Raw genomic sequence first — 26,880 nt, forward strand, 5'->3', positions numbered from 1 at the left:
TTGGAGCATCTTTGCATCATACTCAGATGCCCTACATCCCCCTGTGGGATTAGGGGGCGTGTATCCCATCTGGCTTTATGTGGAGCTTTTGTTGTGCCCACCACAACTGTGTGTGTGCGTGCGCTTATGTGTGTGTGTAGTATATAAAGTGTGACACATCTCCATTACCAGCAGGCAAGGAGACTACTAACAGACTTTTTTCCAGATTAACCCTGCCTCATTTTCTAATCCAGGAGCCAAAGTGAGATTAGATTGACATTGTCAGGAGTTACCAACAGTAATGAGAAACACAAATGAGACCAAGAGACATCAAGACGGAAATGATGAGTGATATGATGAGTACAAAAACAATGTCCTTATCTAATTAAATAATCAAGCTTTGTTATGTCCTCTGGTCTTATGTTGACTACTTTTTGGGTTTAATTTCTTTCTAAGATTGTACATTGTTCATCCGTCCACAGGATGTCGCTATTCTAACTCAGAATCTTAAGTTTTTCTTTGGTATTGCTGTTTGCGCTCGGCTTCCCCTAGTGGCGACTTGCTGTAAGCAGCAGGCAGAAAGAACTTTTTATTTCAGTTGGAAAAGAGGCCTTGAGGTGTTAAGACGTTACACACCTCCTCTGCACCATACATCGTTGGGAACCCTTGACAAAACAAAATCTGTAAGTTTGTACGTTTTAACAGTGGGTTAGATGTAATTTTGGTGTGTCTATTCTGTTATTTTGTTGTTATTTATGTGGCGCGAACCCACACGTTTTTGTGCTAAGCTAAAGTAGCCACTTCATTTCATTTGCTCATAATGGAGCCAGTTTTCTGTTATTTACATAAACATGTTATTGTATAGAACCTTTTATTTTGTGTATAACATTTGTGTTTTATGTATGTTTCAGTTTTACCACACACACACACACGCACACACGTTCAAGCAAAGAAATAAATGAGAGGAAGGAGTTTGGGCCTCCATTTTTCTTTGTTGGTTTAGCTCGCTGCCGAAGTCGAGTAGCCATACGCTCAACTGAGGGCAGAAGAGTAAAAAGATTTTCAACACATCAAGCACCCAAGATGTCTCAGCAAGAAGTTTCACCACCTATCAGCCAAGTGGTCACCAGGTCGGAGGCCAGTCATTCTCATTCTTCACGCCGGTCCAGAACGAGTCAAGCTGCTGCACAAGCACGAGCAGACGCCGAAGCTGCCTACGCCAGAGCACGGTACGCCAAACGCCAAATCGACATGGAGGTCGAGAAGGCACGCATCGAGGCAACACTACACGCTCTGAAGACGGAAGGTGAAGCAGAAGCAGCGCTCGCCGCAGCTAAAGTTTGGGAGGCGACTTTCGAAGAAGAGGAGCGCGCCAAAGTCGACCTCAGCGAGCAAGGGGTATTTTCCAAGACACCCCCCTCCATCAGGCGTGCACAAGAGTATGTGCATGCTCACTTTGACGACCAGCGTGTGCAAGCAGATGGCACACAAACGCCAAACACTGAGCACCTGGTTAGGCACAATGACTCTCAACAACCAGAAAATAGCCCAAAATCAGCTGGTGCTTTTCCACATGTGCGTCACATCGACATCGCTGACGAAGAGCATCTCCAATCTCATCGTGCGAGAACGGACATCTCACACCAGCCTACACCTTCAGCAACCCCACAAAGTGAACTGTCCAATTTAGCAGCCTATCTAGCACGGCGTGATCTGCTGACATCGGGGTTCAAGGTTTTCGACAACCGGCCAGAGTCCTACCTGTCCTGGAAGTCCATGTTCTGCAACGCGACGGAAGGCCTCAATCTCAAGCCCAGCGAAGAGCTCGACCTTCTCACCAAGTGGCTCGGCGGGGAGTCTCTTCAACACGCTCAGAGGATCAGGGCGGTCCACGTGAGTAATCCGCAGGCAGGTCTCCAGCGTCTGTGGCAGCGGCTAGACAAGACGTATGGCTCTCCAGAGGTAATTGAATCCTCACTCTTCCAACGGTTGCAGACTTTTCCAAGAATCTCCAACAAAGACACTCACTTACTGCAGGAGCTTGCTGATCTTCTGTTAGAGCTATCGTATGCCAAAAGTGAAAGTTATTTGCCGGGTCTTAGCTTTCTCGACACACCAAGGGGCATAAACCCGATAGTTGAAAAACTCCCATATGGACTCCAGGAGTCATGGGTTACACAAGGTACCAAATACAAAAGGGAAAACGGTGCAGTCTATCCACCTTTTTCGTATTTTGTGCGGTTCGTAAATGACTACGCTGAAATGAGAACAGACCCTAGCTTTATGTTACAGTGTTCAAACGTAATAAATCCAAGGGTTGATAAGACATCAGTAAGACGAGACAAATACAGAGTTCCATTGGCGGTGAATAAAATAGAGATCAGTCCGGCTAAATTGACAGCACTCGATCCAGACAAACAATGTCCTATCCACCAAAAACCTCATTCACTCGTCAAATGCAGGGGGTTTAGAATGAAAACACTAGACGAAAGAAAGAACATTCTCAAAGAGCACGCCATTTGTTTTAAATGTTGTGCGTCCACAAATCACAGGGCTCGAGACTGTAAAGCTATTATCCAATGCTCAGAATGTGATAGCGATGCTCATGTGTCTGCCATGCATGTCGGTCCACCTCCATGGACACCTCAAGACTTTAATCCCCCAACCCAGAGTCACGGCGGGGAGTCTGAGGGCCCAAATCCTGTGAACACAGCCAGTTGCACAGAAGTATGTGGGCAAGGCGTAAAAGGAAAATCATGCTCAAAGATCTGTTTAGTTAATGTATATCGCCGAACTTCTCCAGAAAAGAAAAAGAGGGTATATGCCATGTTGGATGATCAGAGCAATTCATCCTTAGCCAGATCTGCGTTTTTTGACATGTTTAATGTGCAAGGTACCATATTCCCATACACCATGAGAACATGTGCAGGTTTATCAGAGACACGAGGTCGCAAAGCTGATGGCTTTGTTGTAGAAGATGTAGATGGTAAGGTCTCCATGATGCTGCCTACAATAACAGAATGTGATCAGATTCCAGATAATAGAGACGAAATTCCCAGCCCTGAGGTAGCAGCAGCTCACCCTCATTTGCGATCAATCGCTTCACAGATTCCTCCTCTCGACCCATCGGCAGACATTCTTCTGCTCCTGGGAAGGGACATCATTCAGGCTCATAAAGTTCGTGGTCAGGTAAATGGGCCAAACAATGCACCTCATGCCCAGCGTCTCGATTTAGGATGGGTTGTCATAGGTGATGTCTGTCTCTCTGGAGCTCATAAACCCACATTGAACTCATTTAAGACGAACGTTCTAAACAGTGGACGTCCCACGTTCCTCAGTCCTTGCGAAAACACAATCGTTATCAAAGAGAAATACACCAAAAACGATCCACTAAACACACAAGCGGAACTAGGACAACATATTTTCCAACAAACAACAAATGACGACAAAGTTGCACTTTCGGCAGAAGATGCGTTGTTCCTAGACATTATGCACAACAACTTTGCTAAAGATGAGGCGAATAACTGGGTAGCTCCACTTCCATTCCGCTCACCTAGGCGGCGCCTACCTGACAATCGGCAGCAGGCCTACAATCGTTTAATGTCGCTCCGCAAAACGCTGAGAAGAAAACCTGAAATGAGAGCGCATTACGCTGAGTTTATGGAGAAAATATTCAGCAAGGGCCATGCCGAACCAGCGCCCGCACTGGCGCCAGATCAAGAGTGCTGGTATCTCCCTAGTTTTGGCGTTTACCACCCGCAAAAGCCAGAAAAAATTAGGGTAGTCTTTGATTCGAGCGCTCAACTTGACAATGTTTCTCTCAATGACGTGCTCCTCAAGGGACCAGATCTTAACAACACTCTCGTAGGAGTTCTGATGCGGTTTAGGTCCGACCCATACGCCGTTATGGCAGATGTGGAGCATATGTTTCACAACTTTGTAGTACGAGAAGACCACCGTAACTACCTTCGTTTCTTGTGGTTCCAAAATCATGACCTTGATGGAAAAGTGCAAGAATTTAGGATGACTGTCCATGTGTTTGGTAATTGTCCTTCCCCATCAGTCGCCATCTTTGGACTGAAAAGAACAGCCATAGAAGGAGAAATGGAATTTGGCAGTGACGCAAAAGAATTCATTGAACGGCACTTCTATGTAGATGATGGGCTAAAATCATTCTCTTCCATAGAGCAGGCCATTGATGTTCTTAGTAGGGCACAGAAGATGCTGGCTCAGTGTAACATACGCCTGCACAAAATCTCATCCAATTGTCCTCTCATAACAGGAGCCTTTCCAACCGAAGATCGTGCTGTAGGCATGCAAGGTCTTGACATTGGGCAGACTACCCCACCAATGCAGCGCAGTTTGGGCTTAGGATGGGAGCTGTTGACTGACCAATTCAAGTTCCAAGTAAGAGTAAATGAAAGGCCGTTCACAAAAAGGGGAGTTCTGTCAGTTATCAACAGTGTGTTCGACCCACTTGGTTTTGCTATTCCAGTAATCGTAGGGGGTAGAACCATACTCAGAGACATTTCCACAAATGTTTCAGAGTGGGACACTGAACTGCCAAAAGACAAATTAGAACAGTGGCAAAAGTGGAAAAGTTCCCTCGAACACCTACAACATCTTGAAATTCCCAGAATGTACACTTCAATACCGCTGTCTGCAGCCCAAAGAATAGAGATTGACGTTTTTTGTGATGCTTCCACAAAAGGCGTAGGTGCTGTAGCATACCTCAAACTCACAAATGAGGACGGACACAGCGAAGTGGGATTCCTCCTCGGCAAAGCACGTTTAGCTCCTAAACCAGACATCACCATACCCCGACTTGAACTCTGTGCAGCAGTCCTGGCCGTGGAAGTAGCAGAGTTGGTTCTAGAGGAGCTGGATGTCACAGTCGATCAGGTGAATCTTTACACAGACTCAAAGGTAGTGCTTGGGTACATCTCAAACACCAAGAGACGCTTTCACGTTTATGTGCACAACAGAGTCGAACGCATCAGGCGCTTTGCACAAACTCACCAGTGGCATTACGTGCCCACACACTTAAATCCGGCAGACCATGCCACACGAGCGTTGCCCGCTGAGCAGCTCTCCAGCTCCACCTGGCTCAGAGGCCCAGCTTTCCTCTCCAGGTTGGACCAAAGTCAAGTTCGAAGTCAAACCTTCGATCTCATAGACCCAGAGACTGACTGTGAGTTGCGTCCTGAGGTAACAACTTGCACTACCACCCTATCAAAAGGCCAGTTTAATAGTGCCAGATTTGAAAGGTTTTCAAGTTGGAAGGTGCTGCAAAAGGCTATTGCCAAACTCCAACATATAGCTCAATCATTCAAGAACAACTCTGAGGTTTCCTGTCGTGGCTGGCACAACTGCAACAAACATTTAACTGAAAAGTCACTGCAACTAGCCAAGACCACGATCATTCGCACCGTTCAAAGAGAGGTCTTCGCAGAAGATATTGGATGCATTGAAAAAGGCACAGCTTTAAAAAACTCAAGTCCACTCAGCAAACTGAATCCATTTGTTGACACGCAAGGGCTCCTTAAAGTTGGAGGCCGACTAAAGAAAGCACAGTTGTCTGCAGAAGAAACCAATCCCATACTAATCCCTGGAAAGCACCATCTTGCTCAGCTCATAATAAGACACTTTCACGAAAAATTATGTCACCAGGGAAGGCATTTCACGGAGGGAGCAGTCAGAGCAGGGGGCTTTTGGATTGTGGGAGGAAAAAGAGCAGTAAGCAGTGTGATTTTCAAGTGCATCACATGCCGCAAATTAAGGGGCAGGCAACCTGAACAGATCATGGCTGAGCTACCTGAAGACAGGCTGTCCACGGACCCTCCTTTCACAAATGTAGGCCTTGATGTGTTCGGTCCCTGGTCCGTTACAGTGAGAAAAACGCGTGGTGCTAATGCAGATGCTAAAAGATGGGCAGTCATATTCGCCTGCATGAGTACACGTGCAATTCATATTGAAGTGATTGAGTCAATGGACACATCGTCATTCATTAATGCACTGCGTCGTTTCTTTGCCATCCGAGGTGGTGCCAAACTCTTGAGATCTGATTGTGGGACAAATTTTGTGAGTGCCTGCAAAGAGCTCCAAATAGACAAACTAGGCTGTCACAATGACAAAATAGGCACATTCTTGAAAGACAGTGCGTGCAAATGGCAGTTTAATCCTCCACATGCATCCCATATGGCTGGTTCCTGGGAACGCATGATCGGCGTCACCCGAAAAATCCTCAATGCAATGCTCCTTGAACATCCATATGGGAAGCTCACACATGAAGTACTCGTAACATTGTTAGCTGAAGTCACCGCAATTGTAAATGCCCGTCCGCTAACAGCCGTTTCTACAGATCCCGAAAACCCAGTCATTCTTACTCCTGCGATGCTACTCACGCAAAAGGTTGGCACACCACCGATTCCACCAGGGCAGTTTCAGACCAGTGACCTATTCAAAGCCCAATGGAAGCGCGTGCAGTACTTAGCTAATGTTTTCTGGAGTCGTTGGCAGAAAGAATACATCGCAGGCTTGCAGGTTCGTCGCAAGTGGAAAATAAAAAAGCCGAACCTTCAAATGGGCGACGTTGTTTTAATGAGGGAGTCTCTGGAACATAGGAATAATTGGCCACTCGGACTGATCACAAAATCTTTCCCAAGTGAGGACGGTAATGTCAGAAAAGTTGAGGTTAAGATTTGCCGAAACGGCGAGAATAGGTTTTACATTCGCCCAATTCGTGAAGTTGTGCTTTTGCTGTCTAAGGGTAGCATGTAAAACGAGTTGTTGTTGTGTATCGTTCATTAGTTAAGAGCTGACATCTTGCAGATGTCAGGCGGGGAGTGTTATGTCCTCTGGTCTTATGTTGACTACTTTTTGGGTTTAATTTCTTTCTAAGATTGTACATTGTTCATCCGTCCACAGGATGTCGCTATTCTAACTCAGAATCTTAAGTTTTTCTTTGGTATTGCTGTTTGCGCTCGGCTTCCCCTAGTGGCGACTTGCTGTAAGCAGCAGGCAGAAAGAACTTTTTATTTCAGTTGGAAAAGAGGCCTTGAGGTGTTAAGACGTTACACACCTCCTCTGCACCATACATCGTTGGGAACCCTTGACAAAACAAAATCTGTAAGTTTGTACGTTTTAACAGTGGGTTAGATGTAATTTTGGTGTGTCTATTCTGTTATTTTGTTGTTATTTATGTGGCGCGAACCCACACGTTTTTGTGCTAAGCTAAAGTAGCCACTTCATTTCATTTGCTCATAATGGAGCCAGTTTTCTGTTATTTACATAAACATGTTATTGTATAGAACCTTTTATTTTGTGTATAACATTTGTGTTTTATGTATGTTTCAGTTTTACCACACACACACACACGCACACACGTTCAAGCAAAGAAATAAATGAGAGGAAGGAGTTTGGGCCTCCATTTTTCTTTGTTGGTTTAGCTCGCTGCCGAAGTCGAGTAGCCATACGCTCAACTGAGGGCAGAAGAAGCTTCCTTTTTAAAGGGGCTGTAGCCATTCTTGAGTATTAAAAATGTGCACAATGTGATATTTTTATATATTAATTGAACCTGGCTGTTCCTAGACAACACGAATAAAAAGCTTTAAGTAACTTGAGCGTGGGTGATGCCGCTTACCTCTGGAGGGCTCGATTTTCACAGGCACACAGGCATTTTCATCAGCACGCTTGGAATGGAAACACACAGCGTCGTTGTCGTTCCTCTCTGCAACCGCATAAAACAGAAGTTACTATCACAATCATGCAACCTAGATTTCTGTATGACATTAATTTTGAAGTTAAAAACCGAATCAGTTGAAATTACATTCACTCCAATGCATCATGATGTTGGTTCATTCTTCTTGAATAGCCTTTGGTTTACACATTTAACACTGACTTTGGATATGATTAGTTTATTCCGAACACGGACAGAACCCCAGGCACACGAGGGTGTGTGCAGTTGAGCAACCACATTATTTCAGTATGTTTACTTACTTTGCATGCTTACTTTTTTTTTTTTTTTTCTAAATTCCGATTATGAAAAAGTCTTAAAAAGTCTTAAAAGTTATTCTTTTTTTTTCATAATCACATAAACCTAGCTTCAAATAGGGTTGTGTAGACTTTTATAGCCATGTACAGTGGGGCAAATAAGTATTTAGTCCACCACTAATTGTGCAAGTTCTCCCACTTGAAAATATTACAGAGACCTGTAATTGTCAACATGGGTAAACCTCAACCATGAGAGACAGAATGTGGGGAAAAAAAACAGAAAATCACAATGTTTGATTTTTAAAGAATTTATTTGCAAATCATGGTGGAAAATAAGTATTTGGTCAATACCAAAAGTTCATCTAAATACTTTGTCATGTACCCTTTGTTGGCAATAACGGAGGCCAAACCATTTCTGTAACTCTTCACAAGCTTTTCACACACTGTTGCTGGTATTTTGTCCCATTCCTCCATGCAGATCTCCTCTAGAGCAGTGATGTTTTGGGGATGTCGTTGGGCAACACAGACTTTCAACTCCCTCCACAGGTTTTCTATGGGGTTGAGATCTGGAGACTGGCTAGGCCACTCCAGGACCTTGAAATGCTTCTTACGAAGCCACTCCTTTTTTGCCCTGGCTGTGTGTTTGGGATCATTGTCATGCTGAAAGACCCAGCTACGTCTCATCTTCAATACCCTTGCTGATGGAAGGAGATTTTCACTCAAAATCTCTCGATACATGGCCCCATTCATTCTTTCCTTTACACAGATCAGTCGTCCGGGTCCCTTTGCAGAAAAACAGCCCCAAGGCATGATGTTTCCACCCCATGCTTCCCAGTGGGTATGGTGCAATTCAGTATTCTTTCTCTTACAAACAGGAGAATCTGTGTTATGACCAAAAAGTTCTATTTTGGTTTCATCTGACCATAACACATTCTCCCAGTCCTCTTCTGGATCATCCAAATCCTGTCTAGCAAATCGCAGACGAGCCTGGACGTGTACTTTCTTCAGCAGGGGGACACGTCTGGCAGTGCAGGATTTGAGTCCCTGGCGGCGCGTTGTGTTACTGATAGTAGCTGTTGTTACTGTGGTCCCAGCTCTCAGGTCATTCACTAGGTCCCCCCGTGTGGTTCTGGGATTTTTTGCTTACCGTTCTTGTTATCATTTTGACGCCACAGGCTGAGGAGGGAGTTAAAAGTCCGTGTTGCCCAACGACAGCCCCAAAACATCACTGCTCTAGAGGAGATCTGCATGGAGGAATGGGCCAAAATACCACCAACAGTGTGTGAAAAGCTTGTGAAGAGTTACAGAAAACGTTTGGCCTCCGTTATTGCCGACAAAGGGTACATAACACAGTATTGAGATGAACTTTTGGTTTTGACCAAATACTTATTTTCCACCATGATTTGCAAATAAATTCTTTAAAAAACAAACAATGTGATTTTCTGTTTTTTTGTCCACATTCTGTCTCTCATGGTTGAGGTTTACACATGTTGACAATTACAGGCCTCTCTAATATTTTCAAGTGGGAGAACTTTCACAATTAGTGGTTGACTAAATACTTATTTGCCCCACTGTATGTCCCAAACCCTACACCTCATAAATTTAAAAAAAAAAAAAATGCTTATTACGGGAAAGTGTAGTGTGAGTCATATCTAATTTTTTTTCATTCAAGAAAAAATGGGGATAGTATTCATCCAAAACTGCCATGTTGACAGAGTGGAATTTTTCTCTATTTTGATCTTTGTTTAAAATATATATATTCTTTTGATAAATAAACTGCACATTTTAAAGCAGAGGCGCAAACACACACGCTGGTCTATACAATACACAGCCATTACAGGAATAAAATATTAAACTGGTCAGGTTTCTGATAAAATTAATCAGACGTGAACTTGTTTATTTGGAGAATGTGAGAATGCAAAGCAACATGCCTTTGGAGAGATGCTAATTGCCTGTCTGGGATATGTAGGGCATTGTCTATGGAGACAGCTAACCACCATTACAGACAGCCCGTTAATATGCACATAAAAGATTAAAGAAAAACAGTATTAACCCCCTTACACGCCCCCCCAAAAACACTCACGCTCAGCCAAATCAAATACAAGTATCAAAACATGTACCATGTGATAGTGTACATATAAACTCACACATAATAAATCAGCAGTCCGTGCATGCAAACACACTAGACTCCAGCTAACATGGACTGCACAGTGATTAAATAGCCCTGATGACTGTCACACTGACACCAGTCACAAATATGTGAATGATGAATACTCGACTCAACAGGTATCACTTCACGTTAACTGACATCTGAGTGGCATGACGTAATGTAGATGGTCTTGTGTCTTGAGCTAAAGAATATTATGCCTCAGAAAGACGCAGAAAGATTGCCGACTGCCATGATCTGGATGAATGACAAGCTAGATATTAGGGCAGGGCGATATGGCCTTAACCCTTAGATGCACAAGTTACTGGACCCTACACTTTCCATAAGTGGGTCAAAAATGACCCATATTAGAACCAATGTGTTTTTATGCCATTTTGGTGAAGAATAATCACTTGTATATTAATTAGTATGATATTTAGGGCCACACAAGAATGATTTCATGCTTGAAAAATCTTTATGATTCAATTAACATTTTTTGAAAAAACAAAAAAAAAAAAAACAACAGCAATAGACTTCATCCTTCCTTGTATTTTATCATCAATGATGAAGCGCTCCCATGCATCTTTTTGGTGAGACAGCGGTGCTAAGCCCTTGTGGAGGCACTGACCGATTTCTGAAGATATTGTGGCTCTGTGTTCTTCCCTGGGTGGGAGGTAATTCTCTCTAGTAAGAGCCCCTACTAACTCATTCTGTTGGCCATGATTTGGACACTTTCTTCTTTAGAGGACAGATAAGTGGAATCTTATGAGTCAGATATATCCTGTTCAGTTGGATTTCCAGGTGGACAACTGCCACTGCCACCTGGACAATAGTGTGGGTCCTCATCATCAGAAATTTCGGACACTTGAGTCCAACCCCGTCACTGCCTCTCCATCATCCAACATCTGTAGGACCATTTCAGCTGTAAATTTAGCACAAATCCGATTTTTTCATGTTTTTCCGACTCGACTGAACAGGAAAAGTCGCATAAAAGTAAACCATTTTCAAATTCGATCCAGGTCACTTTCGTATGTGGTTAAAATCCCATCCAGGCCACATTTTTCCACAATGTGGCTGTGGTCCGACCTGCAAGTCCCCCAAATTGGAATTAATGCCGCAATTAACATCAACAAAGAGCGAGAGAGGGTGCTACGGTAGTGGTGCAGCTGTGCATTAGCGTTAGCGCCTAGCTTGAACGTGGCTTTTGGGGAAGGAGCGGGCTTGACAACAGTCATAAAAAAATAAAATGGGTTGAGAATAAGCCTGACAATGCTCAATTTCTCTCTGCTCCAATGCTCCTGCGGGCCAATTTACTCAGCGCATCTCGCACTGCGAATTAGAGCGCTTGTGTGATACTTGAACAGGCTCAATGGACAAAGGCAGTCTGAATGGGTACGCCAAAAAAACAGATATGACAAAAAAATCGGAATTGTGCATTAGGACCTGCGGTATGAACCTAGCCTTAGTTAGCTAGCTAGTTATGAAGTAGGTTATTTTGTTGATAATAATAATAAAGAGTCATGAATTTATCAATACCATGTACAGTTTGAGTTTGTATCCAAAAATCACCAGACCGAGCCGAATCACAACCAACAGTGCTACTTTAATAGATAATATATTCTCCAATGACATTGAACTTAATACAGTAAGCGGACTGTTAATTAATGATATTAGTGACCACCTACCAGTTTTTACAGTTTATAACGGCACCCAGTTTAGAAATTTGCCAGCGCAAATTGTCAAATACAGGCGAGTGAGGACAGAGGAAACTCTGAACTCATTTAAAAAGGATTTATTAGAACAAAACTGGGAAAATGTATGCAATGGAAGTGACATAGACTGTGTATATGAAAGGTTTTTGAATATATTCACATCATTATATGATAAAAACTGTCCATTAAAACAGTACAGCAGAAAACAAAAGCCCAAAGATCGACCATGGTTCACGAAAGGATTACAGAACGCATGTAAGAAGAAGAATACACTGTATAGAGAATTCATAAAAGAAAGAACTACAGAGGCAGAAAATAAATACAAAAAATATAAAAATAAACTGACTAATATTATAAGGGTATGTAAGAAAGAATATTATAGTAAAATTTTGTATAACAACAAAAACAATATTAAAGGAATATGGGATATATTGAATGGAATAATTAAAAATGGTAGTAAACAACAGAGTTATCCTCAATACTTTGTGGATAATGATATGAAAAAGAAGAATATGGATGACATTGTCAGCAGCTTCAACACGTTCTTTGTAAATATTGGACATAATCTGGCAAAAAAAATTCCAAATGTAAGTTTATCTGATGAGTGGAATGACAACCTCATCAAAAGGAATCCCAGATCAATGTTCCTTACAGCAGTTGTAGAAGAAGAAATAATCGATACTGTAAATAATTGTAAATGCAAAACATCCACTGACTTAAATGACATTGACATGACAGTTGTGAAAAAGGTCATTGAGGGGATTTCAAAACCACTAACATACATCTGTAACTTATCATTTCAAACGGGTACATTTCCAAACAAAATGAAAATAGCTAAAGTAGTGCCATTACTGTATACAAGACTGGGAATAGACACCACTTCACAAATTACAGGCCTGTTTCTCTACTTCCACAATTTTCCAAAATTCTGGAAAAATTATTCAGCAAACGATTAGATAATTTCATCAGTAAATATAACTTACTTTTTGATGGTCAGTATGGATTTAGGGCAAACAGTTCAACATCACTAGCCTTAATAGAATCAGTTGAGGAGATCACTAACACGCTTGACCACAAATTACATTCAGTTGGAATATTCATAGATCTACAGAAAGCATTTGACACTATTAACCATGACATTTTAATTAATAAACTTGAAAATTATGGGATCAGGGGGGTGGTACTACACTGGGTGAAGAGTTATTTAAGTAACAGGAAACAATTTGTGAAGTTGGGTGACTATGCATCATCATGCTTGGACATTGCTTGTGGCGTCCCACAGGGTTCAGTGTTAGGTCCAAAACTGTTCATTCTTTACATAAATGACATATACAAAGTTTCAAGCAAACTAAAATTAGTTTTATTTGCAGATGACACTAGTATCTTTTGCTCTGGGGGGGACTTACATGAACTCCTGGGGAGGGTTTCTGAGGAGATTTGTAAACTGAAAGCATGGTTTGATAGAAACAAACTATCATTAAACTTAAGTAAAACTAAATTTATGTTATTTAGCAGCCACAATAAATATAGTCACGTACAGATACAGATAGATGGGGTGAATATTGAAAGGGTCCATGAAAATAGGTTTCTTGGCGTTGTGATTGATGACAAGGTTAATTGGAAAGCTCATATAAAACATATACAAAGTAAATTAGCAAGAAGCATTTCAGTACTGAATAAAGCAAAACACCTTCTTGATAATAAATCACTCCACATTCTTTACTGCTCTTTAATCCTGCCATATTTACACTACTGTGCAGAGGTCTGGGGTAATACTTATAAATGTACAATAAATTCACTATCCATTTTGCAAAAAAGAGCCATAAGAATAATACATAATGCTGGTTATAGGGATCATACTAATATATTATTTTTAAAATCCAGAACTTTAAAACTCACGGACTTGGTTCATTTTCAAACAGCTCAGCTCATGTATAAGGTTATCCACATGTTACTTCCTGGCAATATACAGAAGTTGTTTTCTAACAGAGAAGGTCATTACAGTTTGAGAGGGGAGCTTCACTTACAGCATCAGAGAGTACGGACTACATTAAAAAGCTTTTGTGTTTCTGTTCGTGGAGTAAGGCTGTGGAATAAGTTAGATGAGGGGCTCAAGCAATGTCCAAGCATGACCCAGTTTAAGAAGTGGTACAAACACATGGTTTTCACAGGGTATAGGGAAGAGGAAGGGTTTTAATATAGGGGGTTTTCACATATCTGTTATTGGCTGGTACTTTTTATTTCATTTTATTTTTATTTTGTCTTGCATCTTATGTATATGGTTGCATTATTTCTTTGTCGATATGAGGCCTAATTAAATAAGGCGGACTGATATTATTGAGGAATAGAAAAGGGGGGTAGGTTTTAATAAGCATATGCTTCATCCTACTCCTTTTTGGACACAATGAATAAATTCTAATATTTATTATTGTTATTGTCTTAAATATTGCTGCTGTTATCTCAAGTATTATAATTGGTTTGTATTTTTTGTTTGTTTGTTTGTTTTGTTTGTTTGTTTATTACTTTTATTTTCTCATGTCCAAAATAAAGCATTCTCATTCTCATTCTCATGAAAGACACACAAAATACTAAATGGACATACACTTGCAGGACATGTATCAGCTCTTGCTGTGTAAAATAATCTTCTTAAGGGATGTCACTTTTTACATACTTAGTCTGTAAGGCCCTCTGTAAATTTATTCCTGACAGCCAAAGTTGATAAGAATGAAATATTCCCATTGGATTCCATAGAAAATGCATGTGGGTCATTTTTGACCCACTTGTGGAAGCTTAGGGTAGTAATACAAAAATGACAATTTCTTCAAATGTCTAAAAAGTCAATAAAAACTTTGAATGGCATTATATCAAAAACATGTTTTTTGAGGAAAACCTGGAATATGAATTGATAATTTTTCATTCCGAAGATATTTCAAGAAAACAACCTCACCGGGTCATTTTTGACCCACTTATGCATCTAAGGGTTAAGTACGTATCACAGTAAATTGAGCAGAACTACCTCGATAACGATAAATGACGATAAATCTGCCCCAGCGCACTGTTATATAATATGAAAATCTGAATCAATGCATGAAATACAATTTAACCATTTCTAGTTGCTTTATTTACCAGCTTTCAATTTAACGTATTTAACAATTGTACAAGCAGTGTAAACATTAAGTATATAAAAATATCTTGTAAAAAATAAGCAAAGCATATTAGTATGAACATTTATAACAGCTTGTATGACCTGAACAGTGTTCAACATTATAAATATCAATATGACAACTGTGCAAAAATGTCATTGTAACAAATGACTTACAGCTTGAACAGTACACTTCAAACAGACAACTTATTGTTAATGGCTGCTGTGACAAAATTACTCAACAGAAGTGTTTACTTCAAGGTTTCAGTTTTTTTTTTCTCCAGAACTTTTTTTTGAAGTACACATACACACACAGATACAAAATAACGCGACATATCGATCGCTAGATGCAGATCCGTGTCCAATCCACTCATTAAGTTCGGCCATTTTGACAAGGTTAAAGCCACCGTCACATGTAGTGATGGCGCCACACTATGAGTGTCTATACTTGAAATGCCTGCCTGTGGCATGGCTACTAGTAGTTTCACTATTATCCGACTCCATCACGTTCACTTGTAGCATTAGCTGCTAGCATTAGCGTAAAAGGCTTCTCTTTGTTTGATTTCCTGATAACAACGTGACTTCATACATAAGCACACTGACTGCGTTCTTAAAGTGGAATGAACATAATCCAAAAGAGGGTCAAAGCGGGCTCGAAAGACTATTTTTACGTTTCATTAAAATACCGAAATGGTCAAAATGACGTCGGTCATCGTGAACCATCTCGGTGATGGTAAATTTTCGGTAAACCGCCCGGCTCTAATAGACATGTAAAGAAAAACATTTTTAGGCAATAAAGGTATTTAAAAAAAATAAATTAAAAAAATTCTTCGGTTAATTGTAAATGACTTCGACAGTTATGCTATTAGTTAAAAGATGTCTGATTATTTACAAAAATAATTAAATAATATTGCCAATTACATTACCATGTCATTTATTCATCCCTACAGTGGTTGTTTAGTTATTCTTAGCTCTACTACAATTCAGTCTTGCTTTCCATATTGAGTATAATTTGTAGATTTTAACTGAATAGGCTACCAGCCAATCAAAGGGCACAAATTGACAAAGAACCATTCCACAACTCCATCCATACCCTGCAAATCCACATCAAAGTCTCTTGTTCTTAACCATGTCAAAATGATGACCATGACTACAATTTGTGTGTGTATGTGTGTCTAAAGAAGGGGGTATAATATTCTGGCTCAGGGATTAAAGTAGCACTTTCTCCATTTGCCATCTGGACTCCTAATGACAGGCATCCTGCTGTTTACACGTGCGTCTTAACACACATGCTGTAAGTTTCCTTAGTAATACTATAGTATAATCACATGAAAGCTGCTTACATATCCCTATTATTAAAACATTTGCATAACGGAACAACCGACAAAATAATGTGTGACACTTCCACCAGCTGCTTTTGTGATGTGTTCGGTCTCATGTCACACTCCTATTGTTTCCTGAAGTGGGGGAAGTGTCACTATGTTGGCACTGAAAAACAAGCATGCTCTTAAATAAGGAAGAAACAAAAAAAAATACGGGGTGTTCATTAAATAAAATCATAAAATTAAAACATCTCCAGTTTGCCGAGAAGGACCAGGAAGTTTAGCAACAAAACATCCTATTTTCACATTTTTCACAAAAAGTCCAGCGCAGATTGGATACAATCAGGTGCACAGATGCAGACAAATACACAATAAATGCTGATGTCTTGCTGCGGGAGGAAAATTAACCTGAGGTTAATCATTACCAGTGGGCAACCTATTGTAGAATGTCACCCGTGATGAAATGATAAGAGGGCCATGAGAGAGACAAAGTCACTGTTGAGGATTTTTGTTGAGAGATCACATTTCGGTGCCTCTGACGGTGATAGACGCATGATTCATTTCGAATGACATTCCTAATAGACTGACTATTACTGTCAATGGCACTAAACAAGTCAATACCTTGGATTTTCAGGTCCACGTAGCCCTACCAGCGCGAAACCACATGACGGCTATGTGAATAATTGCTACGTTTAAAGAACAAATTCAACCGTGATTAACCGTGATCAAAGTCAAAGGTGATTAAGGAAAATAGGTGCAGTATTAGGTGTAGGTAAAACACAAAACCCACGTAAAGCCAAATGACTGCTCCGAGGGATTTCTTGTTAAAATGATTGTCGACAACCATGTAGCTTGTATGTTTGGTATCTGAAATAAAAGTCAACAGCTGTTGACCACCCAGAGGAAATAAAAGGCTTTTGAACTAGCGTAAAGTCAACCTACCTGAGCACACTTCCTTCCAGAACTGGAGTGCCTTCCACATGTTGAACCCCACACGATCATCCATCTCAACAAATTTTACATCTCCTATTCTTTTTTTAAAAGCAGTTATGATTCCCTCAGTTGCAGGCCGGCTTGACTGCTCTGTGACTATATTTACCTTACAGTACTTGCCTTGTCACTTAACAAACCGGTTTCCTAGGAACCCAGTATGACGGGGGGAAAGGGAGGAGGAACACAGACAATGAGGGAGACCCAACTGAAGGAGGAAATCTCTGAGATGTAAAGTGTCATCAAGAAAGTGGCTGAGGGAGTATTTACAAATGGGAAAAAATGAAAAATGAGCAAGCCACAACAAGTCCCATTTAACGTAAAATCTCACTTTCGAGCGTAATCTACCATGTACTGTCTGTCCAGACAAGTTCTCTCTCAGTGCATCCAAGCTGAACAACCTTGACCTTGAATCTTATTGAAAAAGCTAGAGCTAAGACTTTGCATTTAAATAGCTTTCCTAGATTGAGAATATTATTCAGAGTTAACTCATACATAATGGAATGGAAAGAACATTAAGGATGCCAAGGCACGCCCCTTTCATCATAATGCAGTTCCTGCAGCTGATAATGTGTATGTCATCCTTTTGCATGCCCCTCAAACAAGACCTTGCTTATTGAATGAGAGCAGATGTAGCCACATCCCCACTCTTCTGTCCACATAGAACTGACAATTATCAAAGACGTATGGGTCAGCTCCATTCATAATTGAGTGAAAATTAAGCATCATTGTAGAGCTTTTTATGTGGCTGGGTCAACCAGATGAGACCCTCTGTGTAGAGAAACCTCTCATCTCTTGTCTGCTAGAATATGTGTTGCAATTTACCTCTCAAAATCTTTTTTTTCCTTGAGACATATAAAATGACCAATTTCATGATTGATTCTTTTGGGAAATGATACAATATTTGTTGATATTACAGTCTGCCACCATTGCATTCATTCGGTTCAAGGGCCTTCATGCTATTTATGATGATATTATGTACAAATTTAACACAATCAGTTATATTTCACCTAAAGAAATAAAAACACAGCAATTTGGTTGTTTTTGGCAAATTATTTTTTCATCCGACTGGGCTTAACCAATCGTTAAATCGCTCCGGATCAATGTATGGTTACACCCCTATTTCTGAGTCATGAATTTGCTTAACGCAACTTAACAATGATAGCAAGCAAAGATATGGCATAAAGAAGCCTTATTTAGTGAAAACAAAGCCCAAAAATGCATGAATAAGAAACCTTGTTGATAACTGACAGCTGAACACGGGAAAAAAAAAAATGACTTAGAGCAGGGGTGCCCAAACCGGTCCTCAAGGGTTGCTATGGGTCCTGGTTTTCATTCCTACCGATCGAGCACAGACCATTTAGCCAATGAGGTACTGCTACTGATTACACTTGTAAGTAGAGCTGTCCCGAATAGTCGATGTAGTCGACGTCATCGATCACGTAAGTGCGTCGACGAACATACCATCCCGTCGAAAGTTAATAAAGACTTTTAAAAAAAAAAATTTTTTTAAACATATGTGTGGAAAGTTAAGAATGGCGGACGCTCGGCATTCAAGCGGGCAGCACTAAGTCAAAAAATCCTCCCCAGAGTGACCAAAACACTGACTTATTTCAACAAAGCAAAGGAGGGTACACTGTGCAGTCTCTGTAATGCTAAGCTTACATACCACGGCAGCACGTTGTCAGTGAATGAACACCTGAAGCGCCGTCGCCCAGGTATCATTTTGGAAGAGGACAGCAGACAACAAGCTGGCGGGTCGTAAGTCCATATAACGACATTTTTTATTGAAGTTGCCTTTATGTGGGTCGTACGACAGAGTATTAGGGGCTAATGTAGCTGAATAAGCAGCTAAACGTACTTAGCACGTTGCCGCCTTAGTTAAAATCAACAATATTGAAAGCATCTTGTGTTTTATAATCGGTTTTACAAATAAGGAAATCCTTATCTTTTTTGCTTCATCTACATCAAATTATAATCAATAGAAGAATTTATACTAATGCTTCGTCGTAGCTTCCAGCGAAGGTATGTAAAGTGTGTAACGGGTCACAGCTACATTACCCCTACGTATTAATGCGACTTGTTTCTCGTAGCAATATTACGTTATTACAATCACATTAAAAAAACAATTTTTTTTTTGTTTATTTCGCTCTAATACTCCGTCGTAGCGTCGTATCAACGTGCATCATTAGTTTTTTTTTTTAATCCACGTACTTCATTCTAGTGATACGTGACATTTATTTCTCTACTCTGGTGGTGCTCACTCTAATGCAGAGAACAATATATACATACCACAAAAAGAGAAAGTATGAATTGTTTTGAATATTGTTGGAAAAGTGAAGTCGCAGTGTTCTGAATCTGTTTCCATTCCATTCTTTTGTATTAGTTAAACAATGAGGTCAAATGCTGATTGCATTATTTGTGATTTATTATTTATTATCTATGTGTTTATATGTACTTTAATAAAGAATTTAAGTCTTCCAAAAATGTTTTTGTGAATATATAATCGTCAAAGACATTTAATTGCAAGATTAGTTAAAAAAAAAAAAAAAGTCCTTAAAAAAATTGAGACTAGTCGATTGATCGTTAAAAACGAACTAAAAGCTGACTTAAAAAAAAAAAAAAAAAAAAAGATTAATCGGGAGAAAGATAATCGTTTGGGACAGCCTTACCTACAAAACACCAGATTGGTGGAAAGGCGTCATCCTGTTTTGTTGGGAAAAAATCCAGCACCCACTGCGGCCCGATGTGGAATAGTTTGGGGACCTCTGACTTGGAGTATGTGCCAGGGACTTAAAATTTGAAAGACAATTCAAATGACGCTCTTTAACTGACCTCACAGTTTTAAAAATGGAATTTATACCGTCTCTTTTTGCCACGGCTTCGACTCCCAAAAGACTTGGGTCTTTTTATGATCTTTCCGGTTCTGGTGTCAGGCAAGTCCTGGTCTCGGATCGTATGTTCTTGAGCTCAACAATATTAAAAACGAGAGTTGCCCGATGACTTTTTAACAGATAACAGATATCCCGATATTGTCCAACTACGAAAATCCGATACCAATTTCAAACCGATAGCGATATAGGCGGCCTTGGACTTTACATATTATGTTCTATTGCATTGTGATGCCCCACTGGATGCTTTAATAATGATAATACTCACATAACAAATCCCAAGCATCTTACTTTGGAGACATCTAATGATCAATAAGCATAACTGCTGTGCTAAACTCTGACCAACACTTGTACAAAGGCAGAAGGCTTCTACATTTACTTTGAAGGCAACATGCATATTCTTCCAAAACTGATAATGAAAAACCGATGTGGATATTATCAGATATCATTTCAAAATGCTTTTATCAGCCAATATTATCAGCTACCAGGACAACTCTACTAAAAACCCACCTAAGTTGCAAAAAAAACAAAAAAAGCTGTGATGGACCTGTCATATAAAGCACTATACACATAAGTGCACTCAATTTACTATGATAATGCTTGAATCTGTGTGATTGAAAAAAAATATAAAGTGTTTCCTCCCTCTTCAAGTTTGACAAAACTCTTATTTAGTCAAAGAGTATGATAGTCGAACTTACCAAACTATTTAGAGGTCAAGTTATAATTTTATCCACTTGTGTGCTGGAATGCATGAGAAAACAGAGAGGCTGACCAGTAGGGTACATTGTGGTCATATGACATAATGCATTTGTATTAAGCGATCAATGTTTAAAAAAAAAAAAAAAAAAAAAAAAAGGAGTCTCTTCTTTAGGATCAAACACTGATGGCTCTTCTTTTCTTTAAACTACTACTGTGGCCCAGCAGAGTACTGCAGAAAACAGATAACAGCCACCCGGCAGCAGCATCTAAATGTGTCAATCAATAGGCACCAATCGGCACATCTGACTGGGCCGCAGCATACCACTCATAATAATGAACAAGAGGGCATGACCAAATTGAGCGCTTTTAGGGTAAACCTTGGTATATTGGTCAAAGTGAAACTTTCAATCACAGTGTTATAAATTCAAAACCAAAGCAATTTATTATCAACACTTTTCAGGAGTGGTTTCTTTTTTAAGCCTTTTTCCATTTTCATCCTAAAATAGACCTTTAAGTTCCATCTATGAAGAAAAAGTACTTCCTGAGTTTAAAACAGCTCCAAAAATAACCACATGAGAAATTCTCACAAAGCAAAGCCTACTTTTGGTCATCTATTGATGGTCTCTGTTCAGTGCAGACTAAAGGGCATAAAAACGCTGTCACAAACGGAGGGGGAGCAGATGACATTTACAAAAGGTTGAGAAAGAAAAGAAGTTCTCATATGCTAACTGTGATTGACACCTACCGTATTTTTTCCCAGCGTTCAACCAAAGTACTTTTTTGACGTGCCTTACTCAGGTGAAATAAGATTTCGCCATTTATTAATGACCCAACAATGAGTGATGGGAAAACAACAAGCTTCACACTTGCACTTGATTAGAAGTTAGTTTTTCAAATTGATTACAGGAAATGCTTGCATATTATATAAAGTCAAACGATGACACTTACCTACTTAACAACAACAACAAAAAAACAACACAAAAACAGCCCTAGCAGAGGGAATGATTGAAATTTAGATTCATGTGTCTTACACTTCATATGTTTTTTTCCGCTCCCTTGGTCTGTCCAGTGAGAATTATTATCACTAACCAGATTTCACTCAATGCATAATGCATGAAGTAAATAGATGGTGAATGTAGCGCCCCATCAAACAGCTCAGACAGAACTCAAACAAGATCATTGTGTCCACCAGGAATCTTGCATTGAGTATGAATGAGCCTTTCTAACTGAAACTCACATTCTAAGCACTGAAGTGGAATGCACAGGAAAGCCTTCAGCAACAACATGCTTAAAGTTAATTCTACATAGGAAATAAAGGCAGACAATTTGACTTGATAGAAAGTAGCAAGTTAATGTGAAAATATGAATATGGGGATACATAGGAGCGAAAAGTGCCTTTCGTGAACACACAAATGACAAAAAAGCACCTGCAACACCACACTTCCTCTGACACCATGTGGGGGAATAAGGTGTCAAACAATCAGCATTTACTGTCGAAGTCATAGGAGCTCAGCAGAAAGACACACCACTGCAGAAAGTAGAGGACAAAACATCTACTTCACTTGACTTTCTGCCAAACATTGAGTCATTTCCTTTAAATTGAGCATGACATGGCATTTTACGTTGAGCCTTTAAAGCAGAACACAAAGACGAAATATACAACGGGAAAAAATTCTTTTAAAATAACTAATGCTGTGAAGTAGTGACAAATAATGTGTTGATAAAATTAAGTGGACAGCCGCACACATCTGCTGAGACATCAGCTCGGGCTGAAGATACAATAACTTCCTCCTTTTAGTTTCACTTGAGAAATATGTTCTCTTTTTAATATGCACGTTCTACTTCACACCATGAGTCCATTTCTCTATCAATCAGGCCGCAAAGTACTTCTGCATTAAAACAAAAGCTAAATCTACCTCCACAGAAGAGCATTAACGATACCAGGACGACTGATGAACATTACAAGTACAAATTGGACTTTATGGCCTAAAAATGAAATCTCCATTTTTTTCCCACCAAAAATTTTATTCATGATTTTTTCCCTCCCCCTTATTTGTTTTAAAGGAGATAATAATAACAACCGTGGTGGTAATGTGGTCGAGATGTTAGCACGTCCTCCTCACAGTTCTGAGATCAAGAGTTCAATCCCAGGCTCCGGCCTTCCTATGTGGAGCTTGCATGTTTTACCCTTGCCTGTGTGGGTTTTCTCCGGGTACTCTGATTTTCTCCCACATCCCAAAACATGCATGGAAGGCTGATTGAACACTCTAAATTGTCCATAGGTGTGAGTGTGTGTGTGAATTATTGTCAGTCTCCTTGTGCCCTGCGATTGGCTGGCAAACGATGCAGGTTGCACCCTGCCCACTGCCCATAGTTAGCTGGGATAGGCTCCAGCATCCCTGCGACCCTCGTGAGGATAAGCGGCTTGGAAAATGAATTACAACAAAAGGCCGCGAAAGCTCAAAACAAGTTGAACTCTTTCAACTGACGGCGCAAGACGTCCAATTAAGCCTGTCGCGATATGCAATAATTCCATTTATCGCACGGTAAATAAAAATGAAGGCAGTAAATTTCCCGCGGAGATTTATCGCCTCGCGTGCACATGATCATATGAACAAGAGAACATCATCGTAGCGTGCACTTCAGTGTGCCTCGGAAAACATCCAGTCAGAACATTACACATGGAACGCCATAGCAGAAGCTATGAGTATGGACGGGGAGTTTTTATGCGAGTTATGTAATTTAAAACAGTAATTACATAGTGTCGCAAACTCATTGTTAAAGCAAAAAAAAAAAAAAAAAAAGTTCAGTCAAATCAAGTCCACCTCTCTCTCTCTCTGATGAGTACAGACTCCGTGTGTTTGTCTTTGTTTTGAATGCCACATTATGACGGGACTGAGTTGGCCCCGCAGCCGTGCACAGCCAGTATGTTTTGCCTATTTTTGATGTACTGCGGGGCACCCAGTCAACACAGAGCTGTGCCGGACCCGGAACAAAGATGCGTCTTCGTGCTGACAAATTTGTTTTTTATTAACACGCGGCGCTAACACTACTTCCTCAACCTGTGGCTCTCGGCAGGCTGTGTCACTCACTGCCGCGTCACATGAACAAAACAACATCACCGTCGCGTGCGCTTTAAGGTGCCTCGGAAAACATCCAATCAGAATATTACACATGGAACGCTATAGCAGAAGCTATGAGGGGAAAAGTTTTCATTTGCCTAAATGCTTAAGTTATCAAGTGCAATTTTATTTTTGTTCTTGAAAAAGACGTTTTATTTATTCTGTATTTCTGTGTGGTACCATTATTGTTGACTTTTGCTTAAACGAGGCATGGTCTATTGGTTTTAGTTGTGATTTCTTAAAAAGTATTTTTGAATTTAAGAGTAAACTTTTATTGCGTTTAAATGGGTATACTTGATCTATCAATATATACTGTATTCTCACTGTGTCATTGTAAATTGGTTTAAAGTTGTTGTTTTTTTTGTGGGGGGGGGGGTGCACATTAATATCGCATATCGCAATAATTTATAAGATAAATTATCGCCTACTCAAATTTGTTATCGCGACAGGCCTACGTCCAATTCATTCTGACCGAGATGGGCGAGTGAACGAAAGTATTGGCAAACTACAAATGAACTGCCGGCCACTTGAAATTGCACAATTGAAAATTCGAAAATGAGGCAAATTGTTGGCAGCACCCCAACATGTTTGCGTAAATTCTTTGTTTGTAAAAAATCGATCACTTCTGGGTCCGGAAATATGGCCACGTTCACTCATGCCAGTGCATGGAAATGTCCAAATACAAATATTTTTCTCCCAAAACAAACCTAGAACATTCATTCATTCATTTTCCATGCTGCTTTGAGGAAAAAGCGGCATGGAAAATGAATGAATGAACCTAGAACATATCAACCAAATTTCATTGTGATCTGTCCATGAGAGGAATTTATAAAAAATGATAGTGTATACACCAATATCACGAGCCTCGACAATAAATGTGGGCCTTATTTGTTTTTCCTCTTTTGCCTAAAACACAGTATATGTATACCCTATAACTTTTTTGCGCCAGCCACTTCCCTCATCTTTCCCGGCCTTTGTGTCTGTTAGGCAGTTTGAAAAACTCCTCTCGTCTGTAGAGTAATTGTGCTTAGCATAGCAAACGACCACACAACTTTTGGTAGTGAAGTGAAAGAGCTATGCGATAAAAATTGCAAAGATATTGCAACGCGTACGAAAGCAATACCGAAAGCTGGTTTGTTTTCACACACTCAAACCTAGATGCAGTCAAGTTCCCGGATTTCCACCCCCAGCTGTTCAGGTTAATTTTAACTTACAAAAAAGCAAACAAGAATTTTAAAATGTTTCTTTACCAAAAAAAAAAAAAAAAAAAAAAAAAAAAAAAAAAAAAAAAAGGCTAAAGCAACATTTATCATTCCTAAAACTGGCAGACAGTTGTGCTAAAGAGACATCTTTTATTTGTCAATCATTTCTCATCAGCTTGTAGTTAGCTCAGCAACAGCAAGCTACAGTGAAAACAGACATGCACATGAGGACACCATCACACATCATCAAATATTTTCCCAAAGCAGATCACCAGGGACAGTCTTCCATTCAAAGCCAACTAAACTGGATTAAACAGCAGCAGCCCCTCGTATTCATTACTGTGTGCCTGCGCATGATTCAGAATTTTAGCGCATTTCCCAGTTTCTCTGACAACACCTTCTCCCTTCATTTAGGAGCTTCCTTACCAAGGGAAATTTGTGTGCGCGTTCTGAACCCGCAACACCATTCTGGTGCGGCACTGCTACATGAACCTGACGCCCTCTGGCTGCAACGTGCATACCGGTAGGGTAGGAAGCACTAACCTGAGCGGAGAGGAGATTGTGTCCAGTCGGGTTTAGTGTGGAAAATACACTCCCTCCCTCAAAAATAGCCTCCTCCTGTCTTCGAAGCTTCCAGAGGCAGCAGGCAGGTTGTAGCTGCTGTTCTACTGCTGCCTGTTCGCGTCAATTGCATCCTCCCTTCCTTCCGTCACTCCCTCCTCTTACTTGCCGAGTCTGTGACACTGACTCACCCTTCAGCTCAACCTCTCATCTTGCTGGCTCTCTCTTTTCTTTCCGACTTCTCGCACTGCTCTGCCTTTCTCTTCACAGCGATGGAAGATAATCACATTCCAGTGGAGTTGGGGCATATGGTGGGGGAGCGCTAGTCAACCCACAAGCAGAGCAAAGCCCCCTCTGTGCGTGTGTGTTGCATGGACAATCAGTCCCATTGTGTAGGATGAGGGGAGGTCCAGTAAAAGGGGAGGAAGCCAATGGCCACACTCATCTGCTGCCCCTGGATACTGCCGCTGGCCACAGTGAAGATGATGTTGAACGCTACGCTGACAGACCTCCAGAGAAGGAGGAGATTCATATGGCATAAGATGAGAGAAGGTGAAGAATTTAATCTTCAATATGCTTTTGATTTCAGACTAACCAACACACAAAAAGCCCGAAAGGGGATTTGTAAACACGCTAATAAGACAAACAGTGTGGGAGGGCTGGCAATGCCACTGACATGGCTCAACATCCAATCCATTTTGAACTGGCAGTGAATGAACATGTTTCATTACCGTTGATGGCGATCTATGTCCAACCCATTTGGACTGGGAAGGACTCACAGTGCTGCCAAATGGATTGGGCATTTACTGCTGTCAAAAGTAGTCAAAGAGTTATGAAATGATACAACGAAGTAATGTTTTACCAAGGGCTCTTGGTCGCCTGAGAAAAAAACTGAACTTTAACACAGAACCACATCTTGTGAAACATGCTAAAGAAGAAATACATTGCGTAACGATGGCAAAAAATGAATCATTTGACCTTTTTTGATCTCCATTTATTTTTGTACTGTTGTTCTAGTCAATTTGTCTCTCTCAACCCAATTTACAGTGAAACATCAATAGTATCGCAATGCAACCTAATGGCATTTTCTGGTGAAAAAACAAAAGCCTCAAAAGTCAAACA

The 26,880-nt window shown here is 40.4% G+C and overlaps 2 protein-coding genes across 3 annotated transcripts in view; one reads left to right on the forward strand and one right to left on the reverse strand.

Moving 5' to 3' along the window:
* fgd4a (FYVE, RhoGEF and PH domain containing 4a) overlaps window positions 1-26,880 on the reverse strand; it is a 93,584-nt gene that overhangs the window by 49,371 nt on the left and 17,333 nt on the right. Inside the window, exon 3 of the mRNA XM_057836703.1 lies at window positions 7,622-7,708. Coding sequence (XP_057692686.1) covers window positions 7,622-7,708 — 87 coding nt within the window. The remainder of the gene's footprint in view (window positions 1-7,621; window positions 7,709-26,880) is intronic.
* Window positions 1,950-26,880, forward strand: part of LOC130916192 (uncharacterized) — a 51,953-nt gene continuing 27,022 nt past the window's right edge. For both annotated transcript variants that reach the window (XM_057836702.1, XM_057836701.1), the window contains exon 1: window positions 1,950-7,107. In XM_057836702.1, the coding sequence (XP_057692685.1) occupies window positions 2,242-6,759 (4,518 nt within the window). In that variant the 5' untranslated portion in view covers window positions 1,950-2,241 and the 3' untranslated portion in view covers window positions 6,760-7,107. The remainder of the gene's footprint in view (window positions 7,108-26,880) is intronic.

The sequence above is a fragment of the Corythoichthys intestinalis genome, chromosome 5 (genome assembly GCF_030265065.1).
Source record: "Corythoichthys intestinalis isolate RoL2023-P3 chromosome 5, ASM3026506v1, whole genome shotgun sequence".
NCBI classification, from domain to species: Eukaryota; Metazoa; Chordata; class Actinopteri; order Syngnathiformes; family Syngnathidae; genus Corythoichthys; species Corythoichthys intestinalis.